At 40.2% G+C, this 19256-nt stretch overlaps 1 protein-coding gene across 9 annotated transcripts in view; it reads left to right on the top strand.

The window, feature by feature from the left end:
* The window catches only part of TRRAP (transformation/transcription domain associated protein), a 118833-nt gene that overhangs the window by 18805 nt on the left and 80772 nt on the right, over nt 1-19256 (top strand). For all 9 annotated transcript variants that reach the window (XM_079121199.1, XM_079121205.1, XM_079121201.1 and 6 more), the window contains exons 13-20: nt 10157-10235; nt 11384-11618; nt 12342-12702; nt 12792-12889; nt 13314-13508; nt 13956-14147; nt 16341-16506; nt 17511-17767. In XM_079121199.1, the coding sequence (XP_078977325.1) occupies nt 10157-10235; nt 11384-11618; nt 12342-12702; nt 12792-12889; nt 13314-13508; nt 13956-14147; nt 16341-16506; nt 17511-17767 (1583 nt within the window). The remainder of the gene's footprint in view (nt 1-10156; nt 10236-11383; nt 11619-12341; nt 12703-12791; nt 12890-13313; nt 13509-13955; nt 14148-16340; nt 16507-17510; nt 17768-19256) is intronic.

The following is a 19256-nucleotide window of genomic DNA, read 5'->3' on the forward strand; positions in this document are numbered from 1 at the left end:
ATTCATTCTGTTATTTTTTCCTTCCCCCCACCTCTCCCACCCCTCTTTTCCCTCTATATAGTCCCTCCTTCCTCCATTCTTGCCCCCTTCCCACCCCCTATTATGTGTCATCATCCGCTTATCAGCAAGATCATTCGTCCTTTGGTTTTTTGAAATTGGTTTATCTTACTTAACATGATATTCTCCAATTTCATCCTTTTGCCTGCAAATGCCATAATTTTTTATTCTTTATAGCTGAGTAATATTCCATTGTATATATATATATATATACCACAGTTTCTTTATCCATTCATCAATTGAAGGACATCTAGGTTAGTTCCACAATCTGGCTATTGTGAATTGAGCAGCTATGAACATTGATGTGGCTGTGTCTCTGTAGTATGCTGATTTTAAGTCCTTTGGGTACAGGCCGAGGAGTGGGATAGCTGGGTCAAATGGTGGTTTCATTCCAGGTTTTCTAAGGAATCTCCACATTGCTTTCCAGAGTGGCTGCACTAATTTGCAGCCCCACCAGCAATGTATGAGTGTACCTTTTTCCCCACATCCTCTTCAACACCTATTGTTGCTTGTATTCTTGATAATCACCATTCTAATTGGGGTGAGATGGAATCTTAGTGTGTAGTTTTAATTTGCATTTCTCTTATTACTAGAGATGGTGAACATTTTTTCATATGTTTGTTGATTGCTTGTAGATCTTCTGTGAAGCGTCTGTTCATATCCTTAGCCCATTTGTTGATTGGGTTATTTGTATTCTTGGTTTAGAGTTTTTGAGTTCTTCATATATTCTGGAAATGAGTGCTCTATCTGAAATATGAGTGGCAAAGATTTTCTCCACTCTGTAGGCTCTCTCTTCGCATTGCTGATAGTTTCCTTTGCTGAGAGAAAGCTATTTAGTTTGTATCTATCCCAGTTATTGATTCTTGCTTTTATTTCTTGTGCTATGGGAGTCCTGTTAAGGAAGTCTGATCCTAAGCCAACAAGTTGAAGATTTGGACCTACTTTTTCTTCTATAAGATGCAGGATCTCTGGTCTGATTTCAAGGTCCTTGATCCATTGTGAGTTGATTTTTGTGCAGGGTGAGAGATAGGGGTTTAGTTTCATTCTGTTGCATATGAATTTCCAGTTTTCCCAGCACCATTTGTTGAAGAGGCTATCTTTTCTCCATTGCATATTTTTGGCACCTTTGTCTAGCATGAGAAAATTGTATTTATTTGAGTTTGCGTCCGTGTCCTCTATTCTGTACCATTGATCTACCTGTCTATTTTGGTGCCAATACCATGTCGTTTTTGTTACTATTGCTTTGTAGTATAGTTGAAGTTCTGGTATTGCGATACCCCCTGTTTCATTCTTCCTGCTAAAGATTGCTTTAGCTGTTCTGGGTTTCTTATTCTTCCAGATGAATTTCATGATTGCTTGCTCTATTTCTGTAAGGTACATCATTGGGATTTTAATTGGAATTGCATCGAATCTGTATAGCACTTTTGGTAGTATGGCCATTTTGACAGTATTCTGCCTATCCAAGAACATGGGAGATCTTTCCATCTTCTAAGGTCTTCCTCAATTTCTTTCTTCAATGTTTTGTAGTTTTCATTGTAGAGATCTTCTACCTCTTTGGTTAGATTGATTCCCAAGTATTTTATTTTTTTTGAGGCTATTGCAAATGGAGTTGTTTTCCTCATTTCCCTTTCAGATGTTTCATCGCTTGCGTATAAAAATGCTTTAGATTTATGCATGTTGATTTTATAGCCTGCTCTTTTGCTGAATTCATTGAGGTCTAGAAGTTTTCTGGAGGAGTTTTTTGGATCCTCTAAATATAGAATCATGTCATCAGCAGATAGTGACAGCTTAAGTTCCTCTTTTCCTATTCATATCCCTTTAATTTCTTAAGTCTGTCTAATTGCTTTGGCTAGAGTTTTGAGGAAAATGTTGAACAGAAGTGGTGAAAGAGGATATCCCTGTCTTGTTCCCGTTTTTAAAGGGAATGGTTTCAGTTTTTCTCCATTAAGAATGATGTGGGCCATGGGCTTAGCATAAATAGCCTTTACAATGTTCAGGTATGTTCCTACTATCCCAATTTTTTCTAGTGTTTTGAGCATGAAGGGGTGTTGTATTTTGTCGAATGCTTTTTCTGCATCAATGGAAATAACCCTATGATTCTTATCCTTAAGTCTATTGACATGATGGATTACGTTTATTGATTTACGGATGTTAAACCATCCTTGCATTCCAGGGATGAACCCCACTTGATCGTGGTGCACAATTTTCTGTATATGTTTTTGGATACGGTTTGCCAATATTTTGTTAAGGATCTTTGCATCTATATTTATCAAGGATATTGGTCTAAAATTTTCTTTCCTTGATGTCTTTGCCTGGTTTGGGTATGAGGGTGATATTAGCTTCATAGAATGAGTTTGGTAGGGTACCCTCCTTTTCTATTTCCTGGAATACATTGAGAAGTATTGGAATGAGTTCTTCTTTGAAGGTCTTGTAGAACTCGGCTGAGAATCCATCTGGTCCTGGGCTTCTCTTGGATGGTAGGTTTTTAATGGCTTCTTCTATTTCATTGCTTGATATTGATCTGTTTAAATTGTGTATGTCCTCCTGGTTCAGTTTGGGAGGAGCATATGTCTCTAGAAATTTGTCAGTGTCTTCGGTATTTTCTATTTTGTTGGAATACACATTTTCAAAGTAGCTTCTCATTATGTTGTGTATCTTAGTGGTGTCTGTCGTGATATTTCCTTTTTCACCATGAATTTTAGTAATTGGAGTCTTCTCTCTCCTTCTCTGTTAGTGTGGCTAAGGGTTTGTCTATTTTGTTTACTTTTTCAAAGAACCAACTTTTTGTCAATTTTTTGAATTGCTTCTTTTGTTTCAGTTTCATTGATTTCAGCTCTGATTTTAATTATTTCCTGTCTTCTACTACTTTTGCTGTTATTCTGTGCTTTTTCTAGGGCTTTGAACTGTAATGTTAGATCATTTAGTTGTTGACTTTTCATTCTTTTCTGGAATGTGCTCCATGCAATGAATTTTTCTCTTAGTACCACTTTCATAGTGTCCTAGAGATTTTGATATGTTGTTTTGTCATTCTCATTGACCTCTAAAAATTTTTTTATCTCCTCCCTGATGTTTTCTGTTATCCATGTTTCATTCAATAGCATATTATTTAGTCTCCAGGTGTTGGAGTAATTTCTGTTTTTTATTTTGTCATTGATTTTTACTCTCAGTCCATTATGATCTGATAGAACACAGGGCAGTACCTCAAGTTTTTTGCATTTCCTAAGGGCTGCTTTGTGGCATAACATATGGTCTATTTTCGAGAAGTTTTCGTGTGCTGCTGAGAAGAAAGTGAATCCGCTCGTTGATGGATGGAATATTCTATATGTGTCTATTAAGTCTAGGTTATTGATTTTGTTATTGAGTTCTATGGTTTCTGTGGTTGGTTTTTGTTTGGAAGATCTATCTAGTAGTGACAGCGGTGTGTTCAAGTCACCCAGAATTATTTTGTTGTGGTCTATGTGATTCCTGAAACTGAGAAGGATTTGTTTGATGTACAGGAATGCACCATTGTTTGGGGCATACATATTTACTGTCGTTATGTCTTCCTGATTTATGGTTCCCTTAAGCAGTATGAAATGTCCTTCTTTATCCCTTCTGACTAACTTTGGCTTGAAGTCCATTTTATCTGATAGAAGGATGGAAACCCCTGCTTTTTTACTGAGTCCATGTGCGTGGTAGTTTTTTTCCCAGTCATTTGGGCTTATTTTTGGTTTTTAAGTTGGCTTAGTTTCTCCTTTGAGTGGTTTTTCTCTAAGGTAGTTCCTCCCTCTGCTGACCTCTATTGTTGTTTTTCATTTCCTCCTCATGGAATATTTTGTTGAGAACATTCTGTAGCGCAGGGTTTCTATTTGTAAATTCTTTTAACTTTTGTTTATCATGGAAGGATTTTATTTCATCTTCAAATCTGAAGGTTAGTTTTGCTGGGTATAGGATTCTTGGTTGGCAACCATGTTCTTTCAGAGCTTGAAATATGTTGTTCCAGGCCCTTTTAGCTTTTAGAGTCTGGGTTGAGAAGTCTGCTGCTATCCGTATTGGTCTCCTCCTATATGTAATCTGATGCTTTTCTCTCGTGGCCTCCAAAATTCTATCTTTATTTTGAATGTTAGGCATTTTCATTATAATGTGCCTTGGTGTGGATCTGTTGTGATTTTTGTGCATTTGGTGTTCTGTAAGCCTGTTGTATTTGATTTTTCATTTCATTCTTCAGGTTTGGGAAATTTTCTGATATTATTTCATTGAATAGTTTGTTCATTCCTTTGGTTTGTATCTCTGTGCCTTCCTCAATCTCAATAATTCTTAAATTTGGTCTTTTCATGATGTCCCATTGTTCTTGGAGATTCTGTTCATGATTTCTTACCATCTTCTCTGTTTGGGCAACTTTATTTTCAAGATTAAATATTTTGTCTTCATTGTCTGAGGTTCTGTCTTCCAAGTGGTCTAGTCTTTTGGTGATGCTTTCCATTGAGTTTTTTTATTTGGTTTATTGTTTCCTTCAAGGATTTCTATTTTTTTTTTTTTTTTTTTGAGAATCTCTATTTCTTTGTTGAAATGATCTTTTGCTTTCTGCAGGTGCTCTTTCAACTGCCTATTGGTATTACCATTCATTGCCTGCATTTGCTCTCTTAACTCATCCTTTGCTTCGCAAATCATCTTAATCCTGTATAATTCTGCCTTTTCTATTCTGCCATTTCTTCTACCATACTGTCATTGGATTCTATTAATATAGAATCTAGATTTGTTTTTTTGAGAATCTCTATCTCTTTGTTGAAATGATCTTTTGCTTCCTACAGGTGCTCTTTCAGCTTATTCGTATTATCATTCATTGCCTGCATTTGCTCTCTTATCTCATCCTTTGCTTTGCAAATCATCTTAATCATGTATAATCTGAAGTCCTTTTCTGACATTTCTTCTAACATACTGTCATTGGATTCTATTACTATAGAATCTAGATTTGTTTGGATCATTTTCTTCCCTTGTTTTTTCATGTTGTTCATGTATCTTCCCCTCTAGCGCTGCAGATCTGGGGTATTGCAGATTTCCCCCTACAGGGACAGGGCTTATAGTGGCCCTGTCGGTTTCTAAAACCCTTTCTTTAAGGGGAGATCAATATTAGCAGTGCCCAAATCAGACACTATGCAATCCTAGACCAATTAGCCCCTACGGGGACCATAACAAAATTGTCATAATAAACAAAATATGTTCAAATGTTATCTTCGGTAAAACAAACAGGTTTACAATAATGTCTGCAGTTTCTAATGGAGGACAAAGAGGATGCAGAGGGATGAAGAATATGGCTGTTAATGGGATAATAAAAGAATACACAGAAGTTCTAGAAAATAGAAAGGGTGAGAGTGTAGTAAAAAGAAATCGGATGTTGTAAATAAGGGAGAAAGCGACTCTAAGGGAACAGGTAAACAGAAGGAAAAGAAAGGAAGAAACGTAAAGAAATAAAAACTTAAAATTTTTTTTTTAAAAAGGAGAAAAAAGAAAATCTACTGTATAACAGTCATATACTAATGAAACCTCCCAGTGTTCAGTAGCCTGATGTATGAGAGGTACCTGACAATGAGCTTCAAGCCTCCAGCAGGTGTCTCAGGATGGGATTTGCCCCACTCGAAGATCAGAGCTATGGCTTCCAGGATTATCCAAGATGGCTGCTCTAGCTTCCAAATGTGTTGGCAAATGGGGAGCTGCAGCTCAGGGGTGGACGTGGTCAGCTGGAGGTCCTGGAGACAGGATGCAGTTGGTCTGGCAGTGGTCCTGGAGGTCTGGTGTGTTTGGTGTGGTTGTGGGATCCAGGAGGCCAGGTGCAATCAGTTGGTCTGGGTTCCCAGTGATAGGGCACAGTCAGTTGGTCTGGGGGTCCTGGCGGCAGGGAACAGTCAAGTTGATGTGAGGGCCCCAGAGGCAGGGAGTGATCGGTTGGGCTGTGAGGGATCCTGGAGACGGGACTCAGTCAGTCTGGCCAGGGGTCCTACAGGGCCTGGCTGTTGTCTCAAAATGGCAGAAAATGGCAGCAGCCACATGTAATCAAACCTGCAGGTACTGTGACATTGAACTTCCAGGCAGCAGCAGGCAGCTGGTTCTCCACTGGCAGTCTGCGGTCAGTCTGCTGGCAGCTGTCGGACAATCGGGAGGTGAACCTCGAGCGTTGGGTGATGGATAGGGGTAAGGTAGGCGATGGACAGGCAAGAGGCAGGCAAATGGCGGATGATAGACGCCTGACAATGAGCAATCTGCTCTCCAAAAAGGCGTCAATATGCTGGCAGACTGCAGGTCATCACAGAAGACAAATGGGGTAAAGAGCAGGGGATCGATAAGCAGCAAAAACTGCCTCACTGAGAAACGGATATCCTCTGCTTGAATCCGGCGTTGGGGAACGACAAGGAACGAAGCCTCCCTCTAGACCGCCATCTTGGATCTCCCCCAAATAGGAGAATCTAGATTTGTTTGGATCATTTTCTTCCCTTGTTTTTTCATGTTGTTCATGTATCTTCCCCTCTAGCAGAGCAGATCTGGGGTATTGCAGATTTCCCCCTGTAGTCTTATAGTGGCCCTATAGGTTTCCATAACCTTTTTTTTAAGGGGAGATTAATATTAGCAGTGCCCAATTCACACTATGCAATCCTAGATGAAATAACCCCTATGAGGACAATAACAAAATTGTCATAATAAACAGAATGAGTTCAAATATTATCTTCAGTATTACAAACAGATTGGCAATAAGGTCTGCAGTTTCTAATGAAGGACAAAGAGGATGCAGAGGGATGTAGAATGTAGATGTTAATGGGATAAGAAAAGAATATATAGAAGTTCTAGACAATAGAAAAGCTGAGAGTGTAATCAAAAGAAATTGGATGCTAGCATGCAAAAAGGGAGAAAGAGACTCTGAGGGAACAGGGAACAGGTAAACAAAAGGAAAAGAGAGTAAGAAAAGTAAAGAAAAACTTAAAATTGTTCAATAAGGAGAAGAAAGAAAATCTACACTATGAAGTCATATAGTATTCAAACCTCCCAGTCTTCAGTAGCCTGATGCATGAGAGGTATGTGACATATGTGACAATGAGCTTCAAGTCTCCAGCAGGCGTCTCAGGATGGGATTTGCCCCACCTAATGATTGGAGCTCCGGCTTCCAGGATTATCCAAGATGGCCTCTCTAGCTTCCAAATGTGTTGGCAAATGGGGAGCTTCAGCTCGGGTGTGGACGTGTTCAGCCGGAGGTCCTGCAGGCGGGGTGCGGTTGGTCAGGCAGGGGTCCTGGAGGTCAGGTGTGTTTGGTGTGGGTACAGGATACTGTAGGCCGGGTGCAGTCAGTCAGTCTGGAGGTCCTGGTGGCAGGGAGCAGTCAGTTGATGTGAGGGCCACGGAGGCAGGGGGTGATGGGTTGGGCTGAGGGATCCTGGAGACGGAGCTCAGTCAGTCCAGCCAGGGGTCCCACGGGGCCTGGCTGTTGTCTCAAAATGGCGGCAGCCACGTGTAACCAAACCTGCAGGTACTGTGGCAGAGAACCTCCAGGCAACAGCAGGCAGCTGGCGCCCCACTGGGGGTCTATGGTCAGTCTGCTGGTAGCTGTCAGACCATCGGGAGGTGAACCTTGGGTGGTAGGTGATGGATAGGTGAAAGGCAGGCGATGGACAGGCAAGAGGCAGGCAAATGGCGGATGATAGGCGCCTGACAGTGAGCAAGCTGCACTCAAAAAAGCGTCAATAAGCTGGCAGACTGCAGGTGATCACAGTAGACAAATGGGTAAACAGCAGGGGATCCATAAGCAGCAAAAACTGCCTCACCAAGAAATAGATATCCTCTGCTTGAAACCGGAGTTACGGAGCCACAAGGAACGTAGCCTCCCTGTAGTCTGCCATCTTGGATCTCCCCTCACATTAATATGTTACGTGCCACCTGTTTGTAAATCAGACCAGACAAAAAACCAAGACTTGGCTTCCTTACATAGTTTATAAACAGGAAAGGAAGAGTACAGTCTGTGTGCTTGCCCACCAGTTAATATAGCAATGTGCAAATTTTTTGTGTGATTAAAATATAAACTATAGTCATGTGTGGTGGTGCACACCTGTAATCCCAGCAACTTGAAAGGCTGAATATTGCAAGTTCAAGGTTAGCCTGGGCAACTTAATGAGACCTCTGTCTCAAATAAAACTTAAAAAGGGTTGGGACATAGCTTAGTGAGAGAGTGCTTTTCCTAGGTAGAAGTTCCGGGTTTAATCTTCAGTACTGAAAAACAAAACTGTATTATAGTGATGAGTGTGTGAATATAGCTGGAAAGCACGTACTCACTTTTGTGGGGAGGACTTGGAAGGGTAGGTCAATGATAGAGTTCATGTTTAGCCCTGGGTTTATCCCCAGCCTCTCCGTCACACACTCAAACACACACATTTTTTAACACACACACACCCACACACACTTTTTAAATTCAGCACATTTGGCAAATATCACAAAAGAATATGACTTTCTTCAAAAATTAGAGAATGTACACCTTAAGATGGAGGAATTGAACTTTCCTGGCACTTGCATCCCCTGCTTGGTGACACTTCTTTGTGGTTCATGGTTTTTTTTCCTTGTGTGTTCATCTCCAAACCGTACCAAAATGGAAGAACTTTAAGAGGAACGTTTTTTAATCCATTTTCTGAAATGGATAAATTCTGCCCATATGCTGTTCTCAGGTGACTTTTCCAGTATCTGTGCTGCATGTTGAGGAGGATCTAGGAACTGCTTTTGAGCCTGCGGGCAAGTTTCCACGGCGGTGCTGCAGTTCTCATGCCTCTGGGTGACTAATCCATGTCCCACCACTCGGAACCAGGCCCTCTCTTGAGGCCATAAAGCTTGGTGTCTGTGTTAACACCTATTTGCCAGGATTACTGGCTTCTCAAGCTGCTGCCTTCCAAGTTTTGACCCTGTGAGACATGTGGAATTCAGCTTTTAGAGTCTTCCATTTTGGGGAAGAGGTTGGAGGGGGCAAGTCTCTTTTCTGATTGACTTTTTTGGGGAGAGGTACTGAGGGTTGAACTGAGGAGCACTTTACCACTGAGCTGCATCCCCAGTTCATTTTTATTTTTCATTTTGAGACAGGGTCTTGTTAAGTGGCTTGAGTGTCTCGCTAAATTGCTGGGATTACAGGCCTAAACCAGTGCACCTGGCTTTTGTTTTGTTTTTCCCTAAGCAAGATATTATATGACATGTTATTTGAAGACCATGGTAGTAGTTTCAAAAAGTTAAACAGGAAACAGTATCACTTCTCAGTGGATGAAAGAAATATTTAAAGACCCCCATTAAATGCTAACTGATTATCGTAAAATATTTTTTAAAAAATCTTGTAGTTTCAGTCTCCCCATCCGTCCAGCATTTACTCTTGCCTTACTGTTTTTGACATGTGGAAAAGTATCAGATGGCAACCTATTTACACTAATTCTGAAGAGCCAGTGGTTTGAGAAAACCTTTAACTTTTTAAACACAGTTCTGCATTATTTTCCAGAGATTCTGATTTGGGGATGTGGAGAGGATCTAGAATCCATTGGCTGTACAGTTTAATTTCTTTTAACTTTTCCCTCAGCCATTCTTCCAGCATTTGGCATCTGAGCCTTTGCATCTTCTGTGCCTCCCTGCCTCTTGGCCACATTTCCCTTCTCACCTCAGAAGGGTCTGCTTCTTGCTGCTTTCATTCAGTATTCCTCCCAGTGCTGTCTTGCTTAGGAAGTTAACCAGGGGTATGCATGTCTCTCTCTTGTGTACACATTTCTTTTACTTTGACTTGCAGTAGCTGTTCGCTGGTGAAAAATGGGCTTTATTTTACATACTGAAGCTGGCTATATATCAGACTTGTTCCAGAATCTAAACAGCCTTTTGGGCTTATTCTTAGTCCATTCTCTGAACTGAAATGACCCTGACTGCATCTTCAAGGATAGGTGGCTTGTCCCTGCAGAGCCAGTGCCTTCACCTGGAATGGTACATGTGACTTTCTGGTCCCTTCTCTAGCCCTTTTCAAGTCTAGATCACTTGCCCACTGGCTTCTATGAAAGCACTGAGAAGTGATTTGATGTTTACTTGGTCATGTTGGTGACGTACACCCTATGTATTTGTTTCCTAGAGTTCATTCCTTGCATGGACAAGCTGTTTGATGAATCCATACTAATTGGCTCAGGATATACTGCTCGAGAGACTCTGAGGTATGAGATTAGACCCAGGGTATCTGGTAGGGTAAATGCCAGGGGCAGCGATTACAGGCACTTAATAATCTGAGTGTTTCAACAAATGTGGGCTTAGGTCTTGACTTAACTGAATTTGAATAGTAGAAAATTTTGGAAAGGCTTAGGTTTCATGCCTTTGCTTAAAGTAGAAATCAGAGCAGTTGTCTTGATTTAAATTGTATGTAGAAACTTGATTAGGTTTGTTTTCTTTTGTATAATACATATTGTTAAAAAGAATATTTTGTGGGTTGGGGCTGTAGCTCAGTGAAAGAGTGCTTGCCTAGCACATGTGAAGCATTGGGTTTAATTCTTAGCACCACATAAAAATAAACAAGATAAAGGCATTCTGTCCAACTACAACTACCAAAAAAAAATTTTTAAAAACAAAAAGAATATTTTATAACCTACCAAGAAGAAAGAAGGAAAAAAAAGCCATTGGTCCTGCACAAAGAATTCAAGTAATATTGCTAATATTTCAGTTTATTTCCTTCTAATCTTTATTTCTAATACTTGTTTGAAAATTTAAATTGACTTTTAACTGGTAGATGAAAACAATCATGGAGTACCATGTGCTATTTCAATACATGTGTATGTTATTTCTTACACTTTAAGAAAAAGTAAAAATGTAGTGTGGTAATAGTTTTAAAGGAGAAAGTTAACAGTCATCTTTATAATGTAAAATGAATCAATATGATTTTTTTTTTTGCCTCCAATAAGGGAGGTGTGACGAATCTTTGAGAAATGTGCAGTGTGCTTTCAATACGATGTAGACTCCTTATAGTTTTTATACAAAATATTAAGTAAGGCATTCTTTGATAGTTTGGGGTTGAACTTGGCTGGAATTGGACAACAGATTATGTCACTCTTGCTTGAAATCCTTTCTCTTTTGTCCCTAGAAAAAAACCAACTTTTGTCCAGAGCACACAAGTTCAAGCATGATTTGGCTTTGCTCACTTGTCATAAAATGTTTGCGTTTTGTCCCCTCCCTGACCTGCTGCGGCCACACTAGCTCCTGTAGTTCCTTGGCTCCTCTGGGCAGTTCTCAGTGGTGGTGTTCCAAGTGCAGACAGTGATATATGCTGTGGCCACAGGGGAATAAGCACTAGTGGGGGGATCTCTGCCCACAGGCCCCTTGCCTACAGCACGCTGGCCGACCTCGTGCACCACGTTCGACAGCACCTGCCCCTCAGTGACCTCTCCCTCGCCGTCCAGCTCTTTGCTAAGAATATCGACGACGAATCCCTGCCCAGCAGCATCCAGACAATGTCCTGCAAACTCCTGCTGAACCTGGTGGACTGCATTCGCTCCAAGAGTGAACAAGAAAGTGGCAATGGGAGGGATGTCCTCATGCGGATGCTGGAGGTACTGGCTCCCAAGAGGCAGTGTCTGTCCTGTGCTCTTTGTCTTGCATGTGGCCAAACTGAACACAAGTGCTTTACTGGAGAGTTTATGAGACAGCAGAGTGCTGAGCTTTGTCCCTTGAGTTAGAACACCTGGGTTCTGATCCCAACTCCCCCTTCCATTAACCAAGTGTGCTTATGTGAACTGCCTTTCTCTGTGCCAGTTTAATATCTTCTAACTAGGGGTGATCATAGCATCTGCCTCATAGAATTGCTGTGAATGTTACAATAAAGCCGATGTGAAGCTCATAGGATCCTGGCAAGTGATTAAAAAGTTAATTTCTGGGACATAGTAGCCAAGTGGCTTAACTCAACTGTGGACATCTCTGGGGAGATCTCAGTGAGTGCCTGGGTGAGGGATAAAGAATGACTCCTGAGGCCAGAGGGTGATAGGACGACTCTGAAAGAGCTAGTCCTGCACTCCTAGTTCAAATCCTGGTTCTGTTCGTCAGACCAGTCACTTACTTACCTGAGCCAGGCTCTTCCCGTGTAAAACATAAGTAGTAATCCCCAGGAAAATGCTGTTTTCCTTTATGACTGGCACAAAGAGTGCTCAGAGACTTCAGCCTCTTGTGAGGACAAGTGGTATGGCTTCAGGTGTTTCAGTGACATTCTATTTTTCTTCATCTGAAAGGATTGTTTAGCTGTTAATAACTTGTCTTAACCTGGCTTCTCTTCCTCTTAGGTTTTTGTTCTCAAATTCCACACCATCGCTCGATATCAGCTCTCTGCCATTTTTAAGAAGTGCAAACCTCAGTCTGAACTTGGAGCAGTGGAGGCAGCTCTGCCTGGGGTTCCCACTGCCCCTGCAGCCCCTGGTCCTGCCCCCTCCCCGGCCCCTGTTCCCACACCTGCCCCACCCCCACCCCCTACCCCAGCCACCCCTGTGACCCCAGCCCCTGTGCCTCCCTTTGAGAAGCAAGGAGAAAAGGACAAGGAAGACAAGCAGACCTTCCAGGTTACAGATTGTCGAAGTTTGGTAAAAACCTTGGTCTGTGGTGTCAAGACGATCACGTGGGGCATAACTTCATGTAAAGCACCTGGTGGTAATTCTGCTCTTAACTTATTTGGACAGTTGACATTTTAGTAGAGTGGGTTTTATTCATGTTAATTTAATATGCTCTCTCTTTTCCAGAAGCTCAGTTCATTCCCAACAAGCAGTTACAACCCAAAGAGACTCAGATTTACATAAAACTTGTGAAGTATGCAATGCAGGCCTTAGATATTTATCAGGTAAGGAAGTGCCCTCCAAGCAGACTGTTGAGTGTGGAAGACGCCTCTTAGGATTAGAGGTGCTGGTGATGGAACGGGGACTGTTTGGATGGTCCACGGTATCTGTATGCCCAGGTTTGCTTTTGTTGTGCAACCTAGCATTGCATCTTTTGGTGGGAAGCCTTGTTTATGAGTCTGAGTGTGTGCATTTTTTTGAGGGGGATGGTGTAAATGGAATGCAATAGAAGCATAAGATTTAGGTTTATGTACTGTTTTTTAGTTTCTGGTCTGAATGCCTAAACTATTTTAAAAATTATTTTCCAAAATGCTAAGAAAGAAGAATTTAAGGGGGGAACATTTATTATCTAATTCAGGTACATCGCTGATATGATTTTGTAATGGAAGTTCAGTTTTAATGCCTGTGGGTGATTCTCCTCTATTCTAGGTCCAGATAGCAGGAAATGGGCAAACATACATCCGAGTAGCGAACTGCCAGACTGTTAGAATGAAGGAGGAGAAGGAGGTGTTGGAACACTTTGCTGGTGTCTTCACCATGATGAATCCCTTAACATTTAAAGAAATCTTTCAAACTACAGTCCCTTACATGGTGGAAAGAATTTCAAAAAATTATGCTCTTCAGGTATAAAGGACCTTTTTGCATTCTTTTGACATTCGCTTCAAAATATTTTGTGTTGAAAACTTTGTTTCATTTATTTTAAGGATTTAAAAATAAAGTACCCAAGAGCCATATTCAGAGAAATATTAAAACATATGTCTGAAAAAAGTTTTCAGAAGATCTGTGACGAGTCCCTCTCATTAGAAGTTAAATGTGTGTTAAACGTTAGCTCTTGGTATTGACATGAGGGTACAGTAACTGGTGAATGCTCCAAATGAGCTGGGTCCTGAGGGCTCAGCCAGGGCTTTAATTAGTTTCCCTTTGGTGAATAATTACTCTTTGGCCTGTCTGTTACAGGTTTAACTCGGGCTTTGTGTTTTGGAAAGCTTGGTACTTTGTCTTAAAGCTGCTTTGGGAAGGGTGTTGTTTGTTTTGTTTTTGTTTTTTCACAAGTATTTCTTGTTCGGACAGATTGTTGCCAATTCCTTCTTGGCAAATCCTACTACCTCTGCTCTGTTTGCTACGATTCTGGTGGAATACCTCCTGGATCGTCTGCCAGAGATGGGCTCCAATGTGGAGCTCTCCAACCTGTACCTCAAACTGTTTAAGTTGGTCTTTGGCTCAGTTTCCCTGTTTGCAGCTGAAAATGAGCAAATGCTGAAGGTAATTCTTAAGATCTGAGTAGCAGTTTTGTTCAGGGTCTTTTTGTTCTTTTTTTAATGGTTTTCACTTTTGAACAAGAACTGTAGTGACTATTTTATAAGTGTAAAGTGCTCTTTGGATTAATAAAGATTTGCAGCAAATAAGGACCAAGTATGAAAAACAGTTCATATGTTTCTAAGCAGGGCTCAGTATGTTTTTCTAATAACTTAATATGAAAAATTCAGAACTCTTATGGTAAGCAACTGTGTTATTAGTATTGCCACTCCCACATTTCTTTTGTAAACTCAGTTCCTTTTTCTGGATTATACCAGTAAAATAGGATTGTGTTTTGATTTTTTAAAAATTAAGTGATGCAAAAGAATTTAGAAGGAAAAATGTATTTGTGTAATTTAGGTTATGTTTATTCTCTCTTCAGCTCTCTGTGACAATATGTAAATAGCACATTTTAGGGCTATTCCACTCCCCACTTTAGATCAAGAATTCTTACCAGTTTAGTCCTTTCTAAATTATCTTACAGAAGATCTGTGTTACCACACTTCTTCTTTTTTTTTTTTTTTTTTTAAATGACTAACCCTATATAATTGAATCTCATCAGTTATTTTCTTCTTGTAAGTGCTAAAATCTACCCATGGTGATGTCACTCACTGAAAAGAGCAGATGATAGAACAAAAACTTCATTAAAATTCACTTCTACTCGTGGCAAAATATTTTAGTTCCTGTAGAAAGTTGACTTACCACCAGAGGTGTCTGCAGAGTGATGTTTTCTATAGGGGAAATTTTGAAGAATAAACAAGTAAACTGATAGAGGATCATATAAAGCGTGGGGTAATCAGTCTTACAGAATGGTTTCCTTGCTTTTTTCCAGTTATACAGTAATTCATTGTCAGTAACCTTAATGTTACTTTTGTGTTAATTTAAAACGAAAGTACTCACTTTTTAAGGTCATAAAATATTTAATTGTAATTCATTGTCTTCAAATATTTCAATTGCTTGCCAACATTACATAAAACTGCACAGACCAAGTACCCAAAAAACAAAAATTCTATTTAAAAGGACAAACCTAACATCAGGATGTTGGAATATTGTTCAAGAAAATTACTAAAGGGATGAATTCCTTAAAACTTTTTTGTCAAGAGAATAATATATATATAGTTGGTTTATTTTGTAAAATATACATGCCATGCTATGTGCAAGAAGTTTGTAAGTGTATCTGTTATTTGCTATTCACTTGAAATATGCATACAGAAAGATTTCATGTTAAACTTCACCTGTGACATGTCAAAAGCAATATTAGAAGTATAAACTGAAAGGCTAATCTGGTTTAAAATGTTGATTAAAGTTCTTATAAGCTAATATTTTTATTATTATTAAAGAGAACCTACATGAACACATTTTTCAACTAAGTCTTCCAAAATTCTATATCATTAACTTCTTTTATTTGTGGTGGTAGGGATGGACCCCAGGGCCTTGCACATGCTAGGCAAGTGCAATACCACCAAGCTACACCCCCAGCCTCCAAACCCTGTCTTTTTAGGTTCATTCACATTTGGTATATGTCTTACTTGATTGGCAGTGATGTTTCAGTTGCTTTAGGTTACTTTTTGCATTTAAAGTGTTATAGGAAATAGGCTTCTTTTATCTTGTGTGATTATGTAGTCCTTTAAAAGGGGTGACCATAATCTACCAGAACCGGCAGACCCTTGGTTCTTGCTGCGTAGTGTTATCTATCCAGCGTCACGTAACCACTTAGTAACACAGGAACCTTCTAAATACTTTTTTTCATAGCCAGACTGGCAGAAACCAATATATATATACACACACACATAGACATATACATATATATACATATATGTCTATGTGTGTGTGTATTTTTTTAATCCCTTTTTGTACCAGGGATTGAACTCAGGAGTGCTCAACCACTGAGTCATATCCTCAGTCCTCCTTGTTTTGAGACAGGGTCTCCCTAAGTTGCTAAGACTGCCTTTGGACTTGGAATCCTCCTACTTCATATATTTTAAGAGAAATTAATTTGAGTCAAATAAGGATTGGGAAGCTCTTCTTTTCTCTTTTGTAACACACTCCTCAGAATTGCTTTTGACTGCTGTTAGATTGTAGTGACCCATTGGGCTCCAGTCTGGAAGGTGTAAACGCTCCTTTTTTAGAGCTCACTAATGAGCCTCTTTTCCTCCACAGCCTCACCTGCACAAGATTGTGAATAGCTCCATGGAGCTTGCGCAGACTGCCAAGGAGCCCTACAACTACTTCTTGCTGTTGCGGGCATTGTTCCGCTCTATTGGCGGAGGTAGCCATGATCTCCTGTATCAGGAATTTTTGCCTCTTCTCCCAAACCTCCTGCAAGGTTAGAGTAGTGGTTTTTGGTTTTCTTTTGGTCTTATGTATGTGTATGTGTCTGGTTGTCCTCTGTACCTGGTGAAGGTCATGGTTCTGGGGAGTTGGGTGGGACCTGTGTGCATGTTCCCTTCTGTACTTAAATGGCAATGGGGCTTTGAAGGGATAGGAATGGGCTTTTCCAAATCTAGATGCTTTTGGTTACTTGGTTGTAACTTGGTTGCATTTTTCTACTGTTTATCTAAATCAGGTCCAGAAAGAAAGTGGTTTTAAGAAAAAGAGGCAAGTTATAAAGCTGATGTACAGTTAAGTTTATATTTCCTAGTTAGTTTCTAATTTGCATAACCAGAATCCTATAATTAGGAATAGTTTCATGATGTATAGCTAAAGGGCATCTTGGATCCATTAAATGTTTATGGATAATAAATTGGAAACACCCTTCTGGGGATTTTTGTCCTCAATGAGAAGATGTCAGGTAGAAAGGAGCTTAGTATTTGGTAATGCTTGTCAAGGGTGTGGAGGTTGATTTTTTTTTTTTTTTTTTTTTAAGTAGGCATCTCCTTTACATTTATAATAAATGAGTGGATTTTTAAAAAATGTTTATTTTAGAGCACTGACCTCAACTGTGATCTACAGGAAGACTGAAAAAAGATGTCAGGTTGTAAACCTTAAATTTCAAAGGAACACATCATACTGGACTTGTCTTTAAATTGGGCTTATTAGAGGCATATGTGATTTAAAAAAAAAAAAAATGGTTTATGATATTGCATTAAAAGAGCATCATATAATTTATAGTAATTATATGAAGCCTGCTGATACCACTGCAAGAGATTGTGACTGCTGCAGTTACAGAGCAGATTTATCTAATATTAAGAGTATATTACAGGGGCACAGATTATCTTCCTGTAACTTTAGTGTTTATAAAGAAAGGTGGACTAGAGATTTTATGTAGCTAACTTTGACGTGTGTTTGGAAAGTGACATTTCTCTCTGATGGCCCCAAACCCTGTTTTAGGTTTGAACATGTTGCAGAGTGGACTACATAAGCAGCACATGAAGGACCTCTTTGTGGAACTGTGCCTCACAGTACCAGTGCGGCTGAGCTCTCTCTTACCCTATCTGCCTATGTTGATGGATCCTTTGGTTTCTGCCCTCAATGGGTCTCAGACATTGGTCAGCCAAGGCCTGAGGACCCTGGAGTTGTGCGTGGACAACCTACAACCTGATTTCCTCTATGACCACATTCAGCCTGTGCGTGCTGAACTCATGCAGGTTAGTCTACCTTCACCTTAGCACCAGCAGTTCGTCACAGATCTAGTTGGTGCCAAGGATTCTGCCATTACTTGACTGGCTGTCCTCTAAAGCATCTCCTTGCAAGATGGAAGGGCACAACTTTATGTTATATTGGAGCTACTTCTTGCTATACCAGGAGGCATGTGCTTTTTGACTCTTCCAGTGTGCTAAAAGGTGTACAGAAATACAGTAGGTATTGATGGGTGTTCTGTATATTACCACTATTTCAGAGCTTTCACAAGTACCACATTCTCACTGGGCTGATAACTTGTGAAGGCAGGTGTGGTGGGTACTATGTGGCTGCTGTGGCTTCCAGCAGGAACCCCTCTTTACCACAGAGACCCTCCATTCCATAGTAAAGGGATGTACCCACTACCTCACCCCAAGGAGCAAAGAGTAGATAATTAGATTGTTTTGAAGACTTAAGCATTGTTTGTCGAAGTTCATATATTAAATGTCTTACGTTTTTCCTTAGGTAGTTATGTGTGGTTGGTAATTGTTAAAAATTTGGGCTGTCTGCAGTCTTCTCTGCCCTTTTAGGTAGGATATTTGACCCTAGATAGGAGATATGGTACCATCCTTACTTGATGGAGGCTCAGGAACTTCTAAGGATAGGGGTCCTGGACGCCCTGGATTGGAGACTCATCTTAGATTAGAGATTAAGGTGGGGAGACTCTCCCTGCTTCTTCTGAGGTTTAGAACTTGGGCTTCATCTAGGACGGAATGATGGCATAGGAGTTGAGCTGGTGGCTTGAGGTCCATTTTCCCTGCTGGTCATTTGGAGCATTGAAAAAGAACCTGTTTCAAGAAAAGCACTGTTGTAGAAGGCTGAGCCTGGTCCTGATTCAAGTTTGTGTTAGCCTGTGATGAGAGGAGGCAGAGGTGGGTTCCAGGGCTTGAGAAAGAGGGTTGGAGCTACTTCTTGCCACACAAACAAACCTACAGAGAGATGGAGTCAAGGTCATTTGTTTTTGGAGAAACATTAAACCCCAGCCCAGACAAATGGCACTGCTTGAGTACAGAGGTGGAGAACATGAGTTCCTGGTGCTGCCCCCTCCTGGTGGCAGAAGCAGAAATCTTCCCTGAGGCTACCTGAGGACTCATTGGGCCACAAGGAGGGTGGGTGAGGGGATGGGACTGTTTCCATATTCCCAGCAGTTACTGAGGAGAAGCCTCTTTGGACCTATAGGGACATAAGAGAAATTAGAATTTTGTTTGATATAGAGAAATGTAACATAATTTTATATTAAATTTATATTAATATATTAATTTTATATTAATATATTAATTTTATATTAAATTTGAGTAGCTAGACTCTTAACATTTATAATTGTTACAGAAAGTGATTTAAGAAAATAGACTTTCAGTTGGATGCAGTAGCACGGGAGGATCACAGATTTGAGACCAACCTTGGCAACTTAGTAAAACCCTGTCTCAAGAAAAAAAGAAAAGAAAAATATTTTCAGCA

The sequence above is a fragment of the Sciurus vulgaris genome (assembly GCF_902686455.1).
Source record: "Sciurus vulgaris genome assembly, chromosome: 18".
In the NCBI taxonomy this organism is placed as follows: Eukaryota; Metazoa; Chordata; class Mammalia; order Rodentia; family Sciuridae; genus Sciurus; species Sciurus vulgaris.